Raw genomic sequence first — 16,486 nt, forward strand, 5'->3', positions numbered from 1 at the left:
GGCATGATTACTTTATCAGATGATTCCTTTGACACCTTCCAACAGAGTGGGCATATATATACAGCTACCTCTTTATTTACCCTAGAAGAGATTATCTAGTAAGTTGCATTAGGGCCAAGTTTTACCATCACAGTACAAATTCTTTGGCAAAATGTTTTCAATCCTCAGAGAATGATCATATTCTGCTGATTTACATGAATAAAGAGGGTCTTAAGAAGTTAGAGGTGGTTCTTCTACTGATCATGTTTAGGGTATATACTTCAGGGTGATCACTACGTCTTCAGATCAACTCTAAAGCCCTCTTTCTGGATATCCTCCAAATCACAAGAATCCCAAGGCCATCTCACAGGAAATTCCCCATTAAGGCTGTATTCCACTTGAGGTTGGCTTAGCTCTGGATCAGTTTGGGAAATGAGGAAAAGGAGCATATAATTTATAAAGCAATTCCCTCTTGCCAACTGTAGGTCTGAAATTCCAGGTTGCTTAAGACCTCACTCAGCAGAACATCTGCTTTGCCCCCACCCAGCCAAATTTCTCCAAATAAATCTAAACACTTGTGCTATAAGCCATCAATTTGGGCATACAGCATTATCACAGCCAGTGTGCCAAAGCCAGGAAAAGAGTAACTGACCTTGGTATAAATTATGAAAATAAGGCGTATAAGATATATATGTTCAATAGTAAATTAGGATTAGATTTTTCTAACATTATTAAAGTACTTTTCTTAGTGATTTTTGTTTATCAGCATCACTTATTTCCACATAAGATCTTTTAGACTCTAGCTACTCTAATTAAGCAGGACTTAATCATTCTTTAAAAATATGTTCACCTCTTTATGCCTTAATTCCTTTTAAATTTGAAATTTCTTCCTGACTTTTCTCATTCGAATCCTATTCCTCTTTCAAGATACAGTGAAAGACCCATTGCAATAATGTCTAATCTCTATTTACAAGATTTATTTCACATTCTTAAATTTGTATCATACTAACTACTGTATTAAACACTCTGTTTTCTACCTTCCCAAAGAGTCAAAAGACCCCAGAAACCATTATTTATTATGAACCCCATACACAAAGCCCACACAATGGAAGACACCTTAATGTATATGGACCTGCAACTTGAGGTGACAGAAACGAATTAGCTAGCTGGGTGAAAGAACGAAGTTTGTCAAAATTATAATGACTAGTTTCTAAAACATTTCAAACGTCTATAAGTATATGAAATCTAAGCTCTTGTTACTGAAGTGCAACTAGATATCTACAGTCAAGAAAATGTTTAAATTAATATAAATCTATCTGCAAAAATTAATTTTAAAATCTTTTTATATCTAAGTTGTCTTAAATGTTTTTATTTCATTTTAAAAAAAATATTTTTATTGATTTTTAGACAGAGAGGGGGAGAGAGGGAGAGAGAGAACCATTGATGTCAGAGAGAAACATCTATTGGCTGCCTCCTGCACGCCCCCTAAAAGGTAACAAGCCTGCAACCCAGGCATGTGCCCTGACCAGGAAATGAACCAGCAACCTTTCTGGTGCATGGGACAATGCCCAACAGAGCCACACCAACTAGGGCTTAAATGTTTTCTAAAAAGCATGTTGAATTATGTGGAGAAATTACACAAATTAGTTACTAAATTTTATTGAAAAATAAGTATTTAAATAAGATGGTTATTTTATATACTACATATCAAGTTCTAGGCAACATTTAGAACACAGTCATCTTTAGAAGTTAAAAATTGTTTTAAATATTTTTAATTAATACTTTAAATAAGCTTTTTAATAAACAAGTTTTTAATAAACTTTAAAAAGTTAACATTGACAACAGAAAAACTCGATTTCAAAATTTTGCAAAATAGGCGCTACACTTCACTTTCCACTTTATACTGTTTAATGAGAAAGAAGCAAACATCTCCAAAGTATGCAGACAAAAGGGCTTTAATCATAAAAGCAAATTCCTAGATGGAGTTAGCAGAAAATAAGGTCAACTGAATCACCCAGTTAATAACTGTTTATACCATTATCAACAAAATATTCCATGCTATGATTAGCATTCTGTGTTTACAAATGTAAAGACAAAAGTAAAAGACACTGAAATTATGTTTAGAAACGAGGACATTTAAATCCCAGAAAGCTGAAGTACCATTATAATATGAAAATACATCATCCAAAGTCCGACAAATAAACAAAAACTTAGAATCCCCAAAAATGAACATTTCAAACTTTGTCTACTAGGTTTAGCTACCCACTGTCAACATTCTAAAGATAGTCCCGTTTAGATTACAAAAAGAAAACGCAAACTGATTTGACACCACATGTATGATGCTTTACTTTTTCTCTCATTTATTTTTTTAAATTACACTTTTGAGAGCTGTCTACCCAATTTCTCCACAAAAAACAAATTTATTCCTATTGAAAAAGAAACAGGAATGAAAAACATATGGCCAGGTCCTTAGGTGTTACAGAGCAAATTAATATACTTTAAAAAGGGAAACCTAAAAATAGAAAATGAAGCACCCCGATTTATTCTCATAATTAAAGTTAAATTCCAAGCAATAAATTCCATAACCTAGCAAAACAGACATATACAAATCCCTCCACCATTTAATTAGAAAAACAAAATAGGACTAACCAATGAGCTGCATTCTTGGATGGAAAGAAACTAAACTTTGTAAAGATCAAGACATAATGGCCTCGCCTGGCTGGTGTGGCTCAGTTGGTTGGAGCACCAAACCGTACACCAAAAGGTGGTGCGTTAGGTTCTGTTTGGGGCACATACTCGGATTGTGAGTTGGATCCCCAGGTGTGGGAGGCAACAAATTGATGTTTCTCTCTTCCCCAAAAGTCAATTTAAAATTTTTTAAAATATTTTTTAAAAAGAAATAATGGTGTCAATGTTATATACTATGAATTTCAATTTCTACTAAATAAATAGCTTCCTCTGTAAATCTCATTAACATTTTTTTTTTAAAGAAAGCAGAACTATTTCTTGGGAATAGTTGGGGAATTAACACCTAAAAATAAAAACACTTTCTTTTTATTTTAAACTATCTATCTTAATGTGGCTAACAAAATATTAAAATGTAAAGTCATTAGACTTTTAATAAAACTTTCATGTGAAATGTCAGGTAATTTTAAATATTTGATGCTACCAAAATATTTTTCACTTATAAGACTTATTAGATGTTTAAGAAACTTTAAAGGAGATTCAGAAATGAAAATATCATATGCTTGCTAACCTCCTAAATAAGCAATCATCATTTAGCAAAAATAAAGTACAATATTTGAAGGGCAAGATAACAGAGACAGTGAAATTCACCAGAAAATATTTGCTACAAAAGAACTCTAAAAAACTGCAATCTATCTCCCAAGTAGACTTTAGAGGCCCCTCAAGCTCTCCACCTGTAAAATACTTTTTAGGTAATCAAGGTTAGATCCAGAGTCTAACCAGGGAAACACTCCAGTTTAATGAAAATAAACAGCTTTTCTGTCAAATGAGCCAAGTTTAATTCTTACTTAGCTCTGTCACTTACTAATTTTGTGATCTTGGAAATACTTAAGTTTTCTAAACTTCAGTTTCTTCATCCATAAGATGCGCATAAGAATAATGATATCCACACCACCCATCTCAAAGGACTGCTCTCCCTTAAGATCACTCTTGTGAAAGGAAATCATATATAATAAAGTACCATGTGCCCCAGTAGGTGTGGCTCAGCTGGTTGGAACATCCCCCCATGCACCACACCCCTTTGATTTCCAGTCAGGGCACATACCTAGGTTGCTGGGTTCAATTTCTGGTTTTCTCATACATTGATGTTTCCCTCCCTCCCTCCCTCCCTCCCTCCCTCCCTCCCTCCCTCCCTCCCTCCCTCCCTCCCTCCCTCCCTTCCTCCCTCCCTCTAAAATCAGTAGAGCATATCCTTGGGTGAGGATTAAAAAAATCATAATAAAAAAAATAAAGTACCATGCATAAATGCTACCTAAGTTTGTCCCTTTCTTTATAAACAACAAGTATTTACTGAAATTCTAAGCTAGGCACTGCACTAACTAAGCACTAAGATGGCTGGATCAAATGGTCAACCAACCATGGTGGTAGCTGTTTAGAGCCTTAAAGTCTGGTGGCAAAGGATATAAACTATAATGATATACTCTAAGTACTACATAAAATAATGAATAATGTACTCTGGACACATAAAGAAAGATGTGCCAATGCCTGTAGGAATCAGGGAAGATTTCAAAGAAGGTAATGCCAAAACTGCACAATGAAGATAAACAAAACAGATCTGTCAGACTGAGGGAACAGGGAAGTATGATTCCATACAAAAGGAAACAACTTAGATTCATAAGATAGTCAAGAGCTCAGCTTGTTTAGGGAAGTGCTAATAGTTCAACACTACTATTACCTGGGGGGGGCAGGGGATGGTGGTTGATAAAAATATTAGGAGAAAAGAATGTTAGGGAGAAAGACCAGAGGCAGGAAAAGCAATTAAATTTTCTTTGCAATGGTCTATATGAAACACATCTATATGTGAAAATGACTGAATATCTTTAACTAAAGTGGTGAATAAAGTAAAAGAAACAGACTTCCCTGAAGACAGGTTTTGTAACTACATTTAAGGTACTTAGATGATCTAGGAAAAGATTATGTCCAGTAAACACACAAATTTAGAGATCAGAAAAAGGATCAAAGCTTGAAATTCAGATTTGTAAGTCTTCAGCATTAAAGGAACTGAGGAGACTTCTCCTACATGAGGAGTAGTAACACTGTACCTGAAAGAATTAAATTTCCTTTACCATTTTGTATGCTTAAAATGTAACCTACTCCATTAGGGCCAAAAGAAGTACAATTTAATCCTGTTAAATTACAATTAAATCAGTGATCTAAATGAGATTTTGATTTTTTTTTAAATATATCTTTATTGATTTCAGAGAGAGGAAAGGAGAGGGAGGGAGAGAGAGAGAAAGAAACATCAATGATGAGAGAGTCACTGATCCGCCGCAGCCCGCAACCTGGGCATGTGCCCTGACCGGGAATAGAACCCTGATCGCCTGGATCCTAGGTCGACGCTTAACCACTGAGCCACACCCAGCCGGGCGAGATTTTGATTTCTGAACCTTGTTTAGTCACATCATTTGTTGTTATTCATGTTATGAGTGATCTTTTATATTACCAGGGTTCCAATATCATCCAGGGTCTCCTAGAAGATCCTCTCTGTATTATCTAGAATTCCCAAAGCTCCCTGCACTAATCTATATCAGGAGGGTCCTCCAGATCAGGATATCCTTTTTATAAATCAAAATCAATGAAACAGTTACCATGAATGTATTTTAAGTTTTAGGGCATATAAAAAGTTTTAGGGTATACCAAAGTTTAAAATACAGTCCCTATCTTTAACTACAATTCTAGCTTGAGTGAAAAGGCAAGAACACAAGTATTAAGATCAGTGTTAAGGAGATAACTTTATCATAAATATAACCTCACCTAGTCCTTGGACAAGTATTAAAGAGGCAATACCTCCCTCCCTCTCCCATTTACACCTATACATAGAGCTTTGGAGAAATTTAATTTTGCTTTTAATGGCAATTTAACGAAAAGACACTAGATGGCGATATTGCCTTCCAAAATGTTTTAAAGATTTATTTTGATCACAGTTAATTTTTAGAACCATAAATCATGTTTTTTAACACCTTGTAAATAAAGATTGTAGAGATTTTACATCCTTCATTTTAAAGCTGAGAATAATGAGGTCTAGAGATACTAAGTGACCAATATTCCACAAGTGGTTAAACAGCAATGCCAGGACTAGAATCAAAATTTCTACATTTATGCCTAAGGTTATGCTCCTTGCATTAAAAAAGTAAATGTGCTAAATACATAGTTTCTTCTCTAAAAATGAAAATAATATCAACTTATAATAAAAGCACATACTTTCTCATATGGGACAATCACATAAAGAGAAAGACATACTCCATCATTTGGAAAAGCTTTGGAGCAACTTAGTAAAATAAAAACTCCAAAGAGGGCATATCAGTCACAGGAAAGGTTGGACTTAAAATAACTACTAAAAAAAATGAATCAAATGAAGCAATGGGGCAAAAAAACCTCTGTTCTCAAGATATATATTTCCCAATGCCAAATGAGACAAAGTATGAATATTGATGTTCAAAATGAAAAAATGATTCTTCAAGTTTAAAGGAGTCATTTTCCTTTTAATTTTAACCTAGTAGTTCTTGTTCTTTCTTATGTTGTAGTACATATGACAGAGGAGATTCATATGGGTCACACCCACTCAATGTTCAATTCCTCCATACTAGCTGTAAGTCTATCCAGTCTTCTTCAAACTCAAAAAAGATATCCAAAATCAAATGAGTAAGAGAGGTGGTTGATGCTATTAGAGTGGTAAGTTGAAATCTGCTCTATTTTTAAACAGATAAACCCCACAATACTCAAGAACTTTATTCTGTCTATAGCTAATTACTTAGAAAATACTTCAAAGTGATTTAACATTTGGATGGGTAAGTATTATAGTCAAGTCCTACCTTTCTATTTATAATACATAAAAAAAAAAATGAGTGAAAAATCATTTGCTGTATGTTTAGTTCAAGAAATATCCAGAACACTTGGGACAACACAGTAAAATCTGTTAAAGGCAGGTTTCAGTATGTTAGAAATCAGTTATGTTATTAAAACTTATTGAAACAATATATGCATTTTAAAGTCATCCCATTGAAATAAGCCTACTTATCTGATTTTAAAGAAATCGAAATTATTCAAATCTGAAAAAGAAAAGCTTCAAAAGAATATATTAACCTCCTGAAGGATAGGATATTTACTTATAAAACGAAATGATACACCAAGTTTTTACCTTACAAATTTGATTAAGCAGAAAAATTCAGTATACATTACATAAAAATGCAAAGTTAAGAGACTAAATTTCCTACTTCTCAAAGTTCAAAATTCTCCTATCAATTCGGCAGGGCAATAAGGACCATGGCTCAGTGAATATACCAAACCCATGGCACACCCAGCAGGAAAGAAATGGGCTAAAATAGAGTCTTATTAAATTCAGTTAATTCCATAGTTTATTTACATAAAATCTACTACTTCACAAAAGTAATTCCATATTAGTTCCAGTAAGACAAGTCATATTTCACTACCACCAGGTACAAAAATACCTAAGTGGGATATACATGCCAACTTTAGCTGGAGAAGCTCCACACAGAGAAGTTACACACTGAACTTCCTCACAAGTTTGTTTAAATAAGAGGTTCTAGGGAGCTTAAAACAAACAAATACAATTATAGATAAAACTATAATTAAAAAAAAAGGACGTTCAAAATAATTAAAACAAAGTTTATAGGTCTAAACATGCAATATAAAAAGCATATACAAAGGTTTTTCATTAAACACAAAAATTAAAAATGTCTTAATGTCTCAATCTGCATTAGAAATGTGAGTATAAATTTCTAAAAAGCTCCTAAGTTCACTTAAGTTACATGTACAATGGCACATTTTTAAAGAAATTATATTTATCTCTAAGTGTTAAAAACACAACTTATTTTTATATGTTTTTATTGATTTCAGAGAGAGGAAGGGAGAGGGGGAGAGAGAGAGAAAAACATCTATGATGAGAGTCACTGATTGGCTGCCTCCTGCACACCCCCTATTGGGGATCGAGCCTGCAACCCAGGCATGTGCCCTGACTGGGAATTGAACTGTGATCTCCTGGTTCATGGGTCGACACTCAACCACTGAGCCACGCTGGCCAGGCTACAATTATTTTAAAATTGAGATAAATGTATAAATTCTGTAATTTTATACACAATTATGGTATAAAATTTTATTTTATCCCATGTATTTAACCATGAAAAATAAATTTCCTTTTTCTTAAAAAATAAGCTATCAATACGATGTTCTTACTATAGCTTCTAAAACTGGTCTCTAATGTCTATAATATTCATTTGAAAGTACTCTTACCTTTCTTCTGAGCTATACAATCGAGCAAGTCCAAAATCTGCAAGTTTTATCTGCCCTCTGGTGGAAGTAAAGCAAAATGAACAAAAGATATTAGTCTACTTTGAATTGGTCATACACAATCATATTCTTTCCTAGAACCAATCAAAAATATACTTCTATAAACTTTAAATTTGATCACACTGCAGCACTCAAAGTACTATATAGGTAAAGGCAAGTAAATAAACTCAGGATAAAATAAGGTAAAAAATTAGTACTTTTCTTTGGAGAATTTCAGCTAATACTATAATACTAATACTATTTTAATTATTATTACTATTATTATAGTAGTTCTAGTATAACAGTATTTCAGTACCATTTAGTTCCTATTTAGAAAAATACACAAAATAAGATAACATAATTTTTACTACCAAGTAGTAAGACAAATTACTTGTTCAAGTCAATACTTCAAGAACTAAATTACATTGTTTTAAATTTATGTTTAATTTTCCTGTTAGAGGGGCTAGATGCCTGGAACACTTTATACTAAAGTATAAATCAGGACGAGACATGCTTCACTTAAACTAGCAAATAATAGCAATTACAGTAGACTTATCAGAGTTCAGGTTATGCTATCAGTAAAATATTCAACATAAGCTTTATAAGTATGTATATATATGTGTGTAGGTACAGTGGTACCTCGGTTTTCGAACATCTCCATTGACAAACATTTTGGTTTACGAACGCCGTAAACCCTAAAGTAAATGTTTTGGTTTTCGAACACGCCTCAGAAGTCGAACACACCACACAGCTTCTGCTGAGTGCAAGATTCTGAGGCCTAGCTGTCGCTGTTGATCCCTCGGATTTCAAACGTTTCAGAACTCGAAGGGTCTTCCAGAATGGATTACATTCGAAAACCAACGTACCACTGTATTCACTTCAAAAAAATCCACTTTAAAACTATGATAACTGTTTTAAAAAACTGTAAATTTAAAAACTCTAAAATCTATTCTTACTCTAAAGCTAAAACCATATTATCAATTAGAAGATACGTTCACATTATTTGAAGGAATATCAAACAAGAAAGTCAACTAAGTATTATTTTGTGTACATTACAAACTATTACTGGAAGTTAATTAATTGAAGTATATTTAATGCAAACTCAGAAATGCCACAAGCTGTAATGTTGTTGTGTTAAAATAGTTTAAGCAATGAAATACAGTTCCACCTTTGAACACAGGTTTGAACTACATGTGTCCACTCATATGCAGTGTTTTTCAATAAACACTGTAAATGTATTTTCTCTTTCTCATGATTTTCTTAATAACATTCTTTTCTCTAGCTTACTTTATTGTAGTAATACAGTATATAATACATATAATATAGAATATGTATTAATCAAATATTTATATTATCAGTAAAGCTTCCAGTCAACAGAAGGCTATTAGTAAAGGTTTTGGAGAGTCAAAAGTTATATGCAGATTTTCGCGCGCGCGTGCGTGCGTGCGTGCGTGTGTGTGTGTGTGTGTGTGTGTGGCAGAGGAGACTGGCATTCCTAGCCCCCTAGTTGCTCACATGTCAAATGTAATCTAAATTACAAATCCTTTAAACAAAATCAGGGTATTTATTATATAACACTCACTTTGAACATATGTATCAGTCATATCATACCTATTATTTAGAAGAATATTTGAACATTTAATATCCCTATGCAAAAAGTTCTTCTTATGACAATAATCCAGACCTTCCATGAGCTGTCTCATAAACGACTTTATGTGATTTTCATTAAAATGAACCAAGCCTGATTCCAGTAGTCCCATCAGATCATGGTCCATATATTCAAACACCAGATAAAATGCACCTAAGAACAAGAATTAAAACATTAAAGACTTTTACTCTTACAATTTTTCTATAGGTTCAAAATTTTTTAAAATAAAATTCTGCAGTTAAAATTAATTCTTGAAAAGTGTTACTTTGTCACTTAGATAATGTTCATCTTTCTCTCTGAATCTAATATCAGTAAGTACATCCCAAGGACACATCTAACCCAGTTCGCATCTTATAAACAAAACTCTTATGATATAAAATCAATCTTGTTGATTTTCACATTGTACAGTTTCTGGGTATAATGAATGTAAAATAAATTCTTAACTATTTTACTTATTGAACAAATTGTCTCTCAGCAAAAGCAGAATAAAATCAGTACAGCTCATTAAAGAGTATTTGAAGGTGGCAAAAGAATTAACTTTAATAAAAAAAAAAATCTGAGCTCAGTTGGACATTCATTAGATGACTTCCTTTAAGCCTTCAACATATAATTTAATTCTAACTACACAGCTCCAGAGCATGTGAAAGCATAAAGACTACAACTTTATGTTATAAAACCAGCTCAATCTTGCTACCAAAACCTAACATAGCATAGCAATACACAACTATACTTATGAGATTCAAAAATCCTAAGTGAAACTTGCACAAACTGAATTCAGAGCCATTATAAAAAAATATCCCTATCAAGTTGAGTTTAATTTAGCAATTCAAAAATGGAAAAGCTAATAAAATTTAATACATCTATTTGTCAAAGGAAAAAATTATCAATATGCCCAAAAAAGGCATATGAAGAAAGTTCATGATCAGTTTCTAATTAAAAATAAAGCAATGATTTCATAGTAAACTTAAAAGTTTATAACGGTACTTCTCGGAAGCCAACAACTAATGATATATTTACTAATAAAATGCCAGGTGTTGTATGCAAAATGAAAACATTAATTATTACTAACTGTCCTAGAAGTTAGTAAAATTAAAAACAAAATATAAATATTAAAGCAGTCAAAAATGTAATTACTGATAGACGTTAATGACTGTCCTAAAAGTCCAAAAGAGAGTAGCTGGGTTAGAGAAAATCATATACAAAAAGCAAGACTTCATATATGCTAGAAATGAATCATTAGAAAATAAAATTTAAATGACTCCACAACAGAAAAAATTATACTACAAATGACTAGAAATAAATTTTAATAAGAATTATACAAATTCATTAAAAAATACCAAATTGTAAAATTTGTATTTTAAAGCAATTTCAATAAAAGGACCAATGACTTGTTTTTGTTTTCTTTTGCTAAAGGGACACTCAACTTGACAAAATAATTCTAAAATTCACCTTGAAAAAAACAAAAAACAGAGTACCAGCCAAAACGTTTCTGAAAATAAACACTTGCGCTACCAGAAATTAATATGAGCTACTGTACTATTAGGACAGACAGAACAGCGTAATATAATATACACCAGAAAACAAGTCCCAAATATATAGGGTGTCCCAAAAAAATGTATACACACACTTTGAATAATTATAAAGGCAGTGCTTATTAAAATACATTTCATTTTTAAAAATTGAGTTATCAGCTGTTAAAGTGTGCATACATTTTTTGGAACACCTTGTATATCTAATAATTATTAAAAGTCATTTTAAGTCAGTGAACAAAACCAGAAATTCTAAGAGAGACTCAAAAGGAAATACTGGAAACCAAAAACAGTGTAACAGAAGTAAAGAACACTTTTGACAGGCTCATCAATTCCCAGGATATGGCCAAGCAAATAATCAGTGTGTTTGAAGACATGTAAATAGAAACCTTCAAAACAAAAATGCAAAGAAAAAGACAGAATGCCCCCGAACTATGGACAATTACAAAAAGTGTTAATATATGTGTAATGGGAATACCAGAAACAACAAAAAAAGAGAGAACACAAAACAAGAAATATGTGAAGTAAAAATGACAAAAATTTCCCCAAATTAATAAAACATGAAAACCACAGATCCAGCAAACTTGGGAGAACACCAAGGGGAATAGCAAAACACCTACTCTAGGTATATCACATTCAAACTGCTGAGAATCAAAGATAAAAAGAAAACCTTGATAGAACTTAGAGGAAAAAATATCTTACCTATACAATATCAAAGATAAAAATTGTATCTGATTTCTCTTAAGAAACCACACATACAAAAAAAGAATGGAATGAATATTTAAAGTGCTGAAAGAAAAATCCACCAACCTAAAATTCCGTATTTCATATCCAGCAAAATTATTCTTCAAAAATAATAGAGAAATAAGAACATTCTCAAGAAGAAGAAAAAAAAGAAGGAAATTTGTCACCAGAGGCTGAAGAAATTCTTCAGAAAGGAGAAAAATGATATAGAAAGAAACTCAGATCCACATAAATAAAGGAAGAACATTAGAAAAGAATAAAGGTAAAATAAAGTCTTAATTTTTCTTCTTAATTGATCTGTTTGCTCAAAATAATAATAGCAATAATGTTTTCAGTGATTATAGCTTGTAGGTAAGTGAAATGAATAACAATAACATTATAGCAAATGGGAGCGAAGAACTGGGAATACTCTGTTTTGAGGTACCTATACTACCTATAAAGTAGTGTAATGTTATTTTAAAAATTGTAAATGTACACTGCAAACACAAGGACAAACATTAAAGATAATTTTAAAAATAAGCATTCATATGCTAAGAAAGGAGGAAAAAAAAATGGAATCATATAAAAAGCTTAATTAAGACCAGAGGAGGCAGAAAAAGAGTGGAAGGGAAAAAAAAGACAGGAAATAGAAAACAACAAATATAGTAGATATTAATCTAACTGTATCAATAATCACCATAAATGCCAATGATCTAAATATACCAATTAAAACACAGACTGATAAAGTGGGTAAAAAAAAAAGACCCAACTACATATTGCCTACAAAACATACACATTAAATACAGATAGAGAGAGCCCTGGCCAGGTAGTTCTGTCAGTTGGAGTGTCCTCCTATACACCAGAAGGTTGTGGGTTTGATTCCAGGTCAGGGCACATATCTAGGTTGTGTGTTTCATCTCTGGTCAGGGTGTGTACAAGAGGCAACCAATCCATGTTTTTCTCTCACACTGATGTTTCTCTCTCTCTCCACCCCCCCATCAAAATCAATAAAAACATATCCTCAGATGAGGAATAAAAAATAGAGAGATAGAGAGAGATTAAAAGAAGGGAGAAAGCTATACCATACTATCACTAACCAAAAGAAAGCAGGGGTAACTTATTAATTTTAGACAGAGCAGACTTAAGAGCAAAGAAAGATATCAGGAATAAAGGGGTCGATTCTCTAAGAAGATACAACAACCTTTAATGTGTTCACTCCTTACAAAAGGCTGCCAAAATACATAAGGAAAAAAGTGAAAGAACTACACTGGCAAATAGATATATTTATATGATACTTCATCCAACAATAACAAAATACATATTCGTATCATATTCACATGAACCATTCACCCACATAGAGCACACTCAGGGCCATAAAACACACCTAAAGAAATTTAAAAGAAAATAAATCACACAAAGTATGCCAATGAAATTAAACTAAAAATCAGTAACAGGAAGACAGCTGAAAAACCACAAAATACTCAGAGCTTAAAAAAATAAAAAACTTTTTAATAACACATGGATTAAAGAAGAAATAACACATGAGAAAAATATTAAAATATTTTGAAGTAAATTAAAGTGAAAACACAACTTAACTAAAATATGTGGGATACAGCAAAGCTGTTCCTTAGAGAGAAATTATAGCACTGAATAAATGTACTAGAAAAAAAGATCTAAAATCAACAACCTAACTATCCACTTTAGGAAACTAGAGAAAGAGCAAGTTAAATTATAAGCAAGCAGGAAAACAGAAATACAGTCAAACCTCAATTCTCGAACATCTCCCAACTAGAACAATTCAGTTCACGAACAAGTTGTTTACAGAAAAAAAGTCTTGGTTGTGGAACAAAACTTTGGTTTTCGACCTGACAACCCTTTCATGCTGATACCTCAGTATGACAAAAAGCGAGTCTCAGGCAACAAAAAAGAGGAAAGAATGCTTTTGTTGCTGGCAAAATCAAGGATTAGCACAATTTTAAAACAAAGAGGCCACCAAGAGTGCTAATGTTGCTAAGGGTGTGAAAGAAACAAGGATCACAGGCCATTGAAGAGGTAGACAAACTGTTGTTGATTTGGAAAAACAAAAAGCAGTTAGCTGGTAACAGCATTTTTGAGGCAGTGAAAAACCAAAGATGCTGCATGCTGCTCCTGAAAGACACCCCTGGAATACGTGCTGAAAGTGATCTGTTTAAGGCTAGTAGGGGGGTTTGATAAATTTAAGAAAAGTGTTTATTTATAGATTAAACAGTACATCCAGAACAAATGAAGTTCAATAACCAAGGTTCTACTGCAATAAAAATTAGAACCTAAATCAGTGATATTGAAATGAGGAACTCAACAGAGAAAAAAAACAAACAAAAAAACTCTAAAAGCTGATTCTTTGAAAAGATCAATTAAACTGGTAAACCTTTAGCCAGGTTAAGGTGCTAATAACTAATAACAGAAATGAAATTTCTATTATCAGGTCAGCACCCAGGAGCTGGCAACCAGCTCAGCCTGGAGAGAGGAGGAAGCAAGTGGTAGCAGAGCGACCATGGGCAGTAAGGAACAAAGTGTCTCAGTGGGCTCTCCCGTAGGGCAAGTGGTGCAAACAGTAGCTGAGCCAGCAGAGAGGCCCAGGCAAGGACACAGCACAGGGGTTCTGCCAGGGCTGTCTGATGTCAGGCGGTGGTGTTTCTGACAAAGAAACTAAGCCATAGAACCCTGCTGCTCCTTAGACTCCCAAAACTCACCTCCAGTTGCCCTTGGTATGGGGTTGAGGAGCACATTATTTGCAAACTGAGAGCTACTGCAGCAGAACTGCTGTTTCCCCTCTGTGACTGATTCCCAGGTGGAGTGGGGAGTGGGGATGAGAGGTGGGAGTGGAGGTACATAGCAGAGGTCTGGGGTCACCATTATGGTGAGGGCAAAACAAACCCCACCACCAAGCAGCTATATTGTCTGACAGAAACCTAGGAGGGCAGCTCTTGCAGGTCACAGAGGTAAAAATCTTGTGACTCAGCACCACCTACTGAAAAATAGAAAAACCTCTTCAACCATTACAGAAAGTTAAATAATACAATAGATGCCTAGACAAAGGAAACTAGCAAACACTATGAGTAACCATGGTAACGAGGAAGCTCAGAAAGAAAACAATAATATCTCCAGAAAGCAAGCTGGAACACATGGAAATATGTGATATAAATGACAGAGAATTAAAGACTGCAGTTCTGAAAATACTCAAGGAGATATGAGAAAATACAGACAGGCAGTTCAATGAATGCAGAAAACAAATTAATGAACAAAATGAGTACTTTACCAAAGAGATTGAAACTTTAAAAATGAAGCAATCAGAAATCCTGGAAATAAAGCATCCAATTAAGATTAGGAATGAGCTACTGAGCATAGAAAACTAAACCAACCAAATGGAGGAAAGAATTAGGAATATTGAAGGTAGGAATCTAGAAATGACACAGAGGGGGGAAGAGAGAGACCTGAGCATGGGAAGGGGAGGGGAGGGGAGGGGAGGGGAGGGGAGGGGAGGGGAGGGGAGGGGAGGGGAGGGGAGGGGAGGGGAGGGGAGGGGAGGGGAGGGGAGGGGAGGGGAGGGGGAGAATGAAAGAAAGAACTCTATGAGAACTATCTGACTCCATCATAAAAACCAATACAAGAATTATAAGCATCCCAGAAGAAGAAGAGAGGGAGAAGGGAACGGAGAGCCTATTTAAAGAAAGCGTGGATGAGAACTTCCCAAACCTATGAAAAGAACTAGAAACTAGAATCCAAGAAGCAAGCAGAACACCTCGTTACCTCAATCCAAAGAAGCCCTCTGCAAGGCGCATTGTATTAAAACTTACAAAAATTAAAGACAGAAAAAAATTCTCAAAGCAGCCAGGGAAAAGAAGGAAGTGATTTATAAAGGAAAACCCATCAGATTATCATCCACTTCTCAGAAGTAACTCCATAAGCCAGGAGAGAGTGGAACTAAATATTAAAAAGACTAAAAAAGTGAAATTACCAACCAAAAATAATATATGCAGCAAAGTTATCCTTTAAATATGAAGGAGAAATACTTTCCCATAAATACGGAAGCTGAAGGATTTTATCACCAGAAAACTTCCATTGCAGGAAATACTAAAGGAAGTTATTCTACCCAAAACAAAGAGCATAAGGTCATAACACTTTATGCTCACCAAAAAATTTATACCATAAACATAATTTGTAACAACAAAAACAGAAAAGGGGAGGGGATAAAGGTCTGAACTGACAAAGGAGGACGGAGATCAGATGCACTCGAAAGAAAAAAACTACTATACATAGGTTGTCCCAAAAAAATACACACATATTGAATAATTTATAAAGGCAGTGTTTATTAAAACACATTTCATTTTCAAAATTAAGCTATCTGCTGTTAAAGTGTGTATACATTTTCTTGAAATCCCTGTATATGCAACTATACTTTTAATAAACTTAACAGTAACCACACTCAAAAAACTCCAAATTAAGACACATAGCTTAAAAAAGAGGAAACAAAGGAAAGTATGTAATACCACCAAACAAAAACAAGACAGACAGAAACACAAAAGAAACAAAACAA

General features: G+C 33.7%; 1 protein-coding gene across 2 annotated transcripts in view; it reads right to left on the reverse strand.

Moving 5' to 3' along the window:
- Positions 1-16,486, reverse strand: part of CDK13 (cyclin dependent kinase 13) — a 124,944-nt gene that overhangs the window by 27,050 nt on the left and 81,408 nt on the right. For both annotated transcript variants that reach the window (XM_081147513.1, XM_081147512.1), the window contains exons 6-7: positions 9,622-9,811; positions 7,975-8,031 (exon numbers count right to left, since the gene is read on the reverse strand). In XM_081147513.1, the coding sequence (XP_081003639.1) occupies positions 7,975-8,031; positions 9,622-9,811 (247 nt within the window). The remainder of the gene's footprint in view (positions 1-7,974; positions 8,032-9,621; positions 9,812-16,486) is intronic.

Source organism: Miniopterus schreibersii (assembly GCF_964146895.1).
Source record: "Miniopterus schreibersii genome assembly, chromosome: 9".
NCBI lineage: Eukaryota > Metazoa > Chordata > Mammalia > Chiroptera > Miniopteridae > Miniopterus > Miniopterus schreibersii.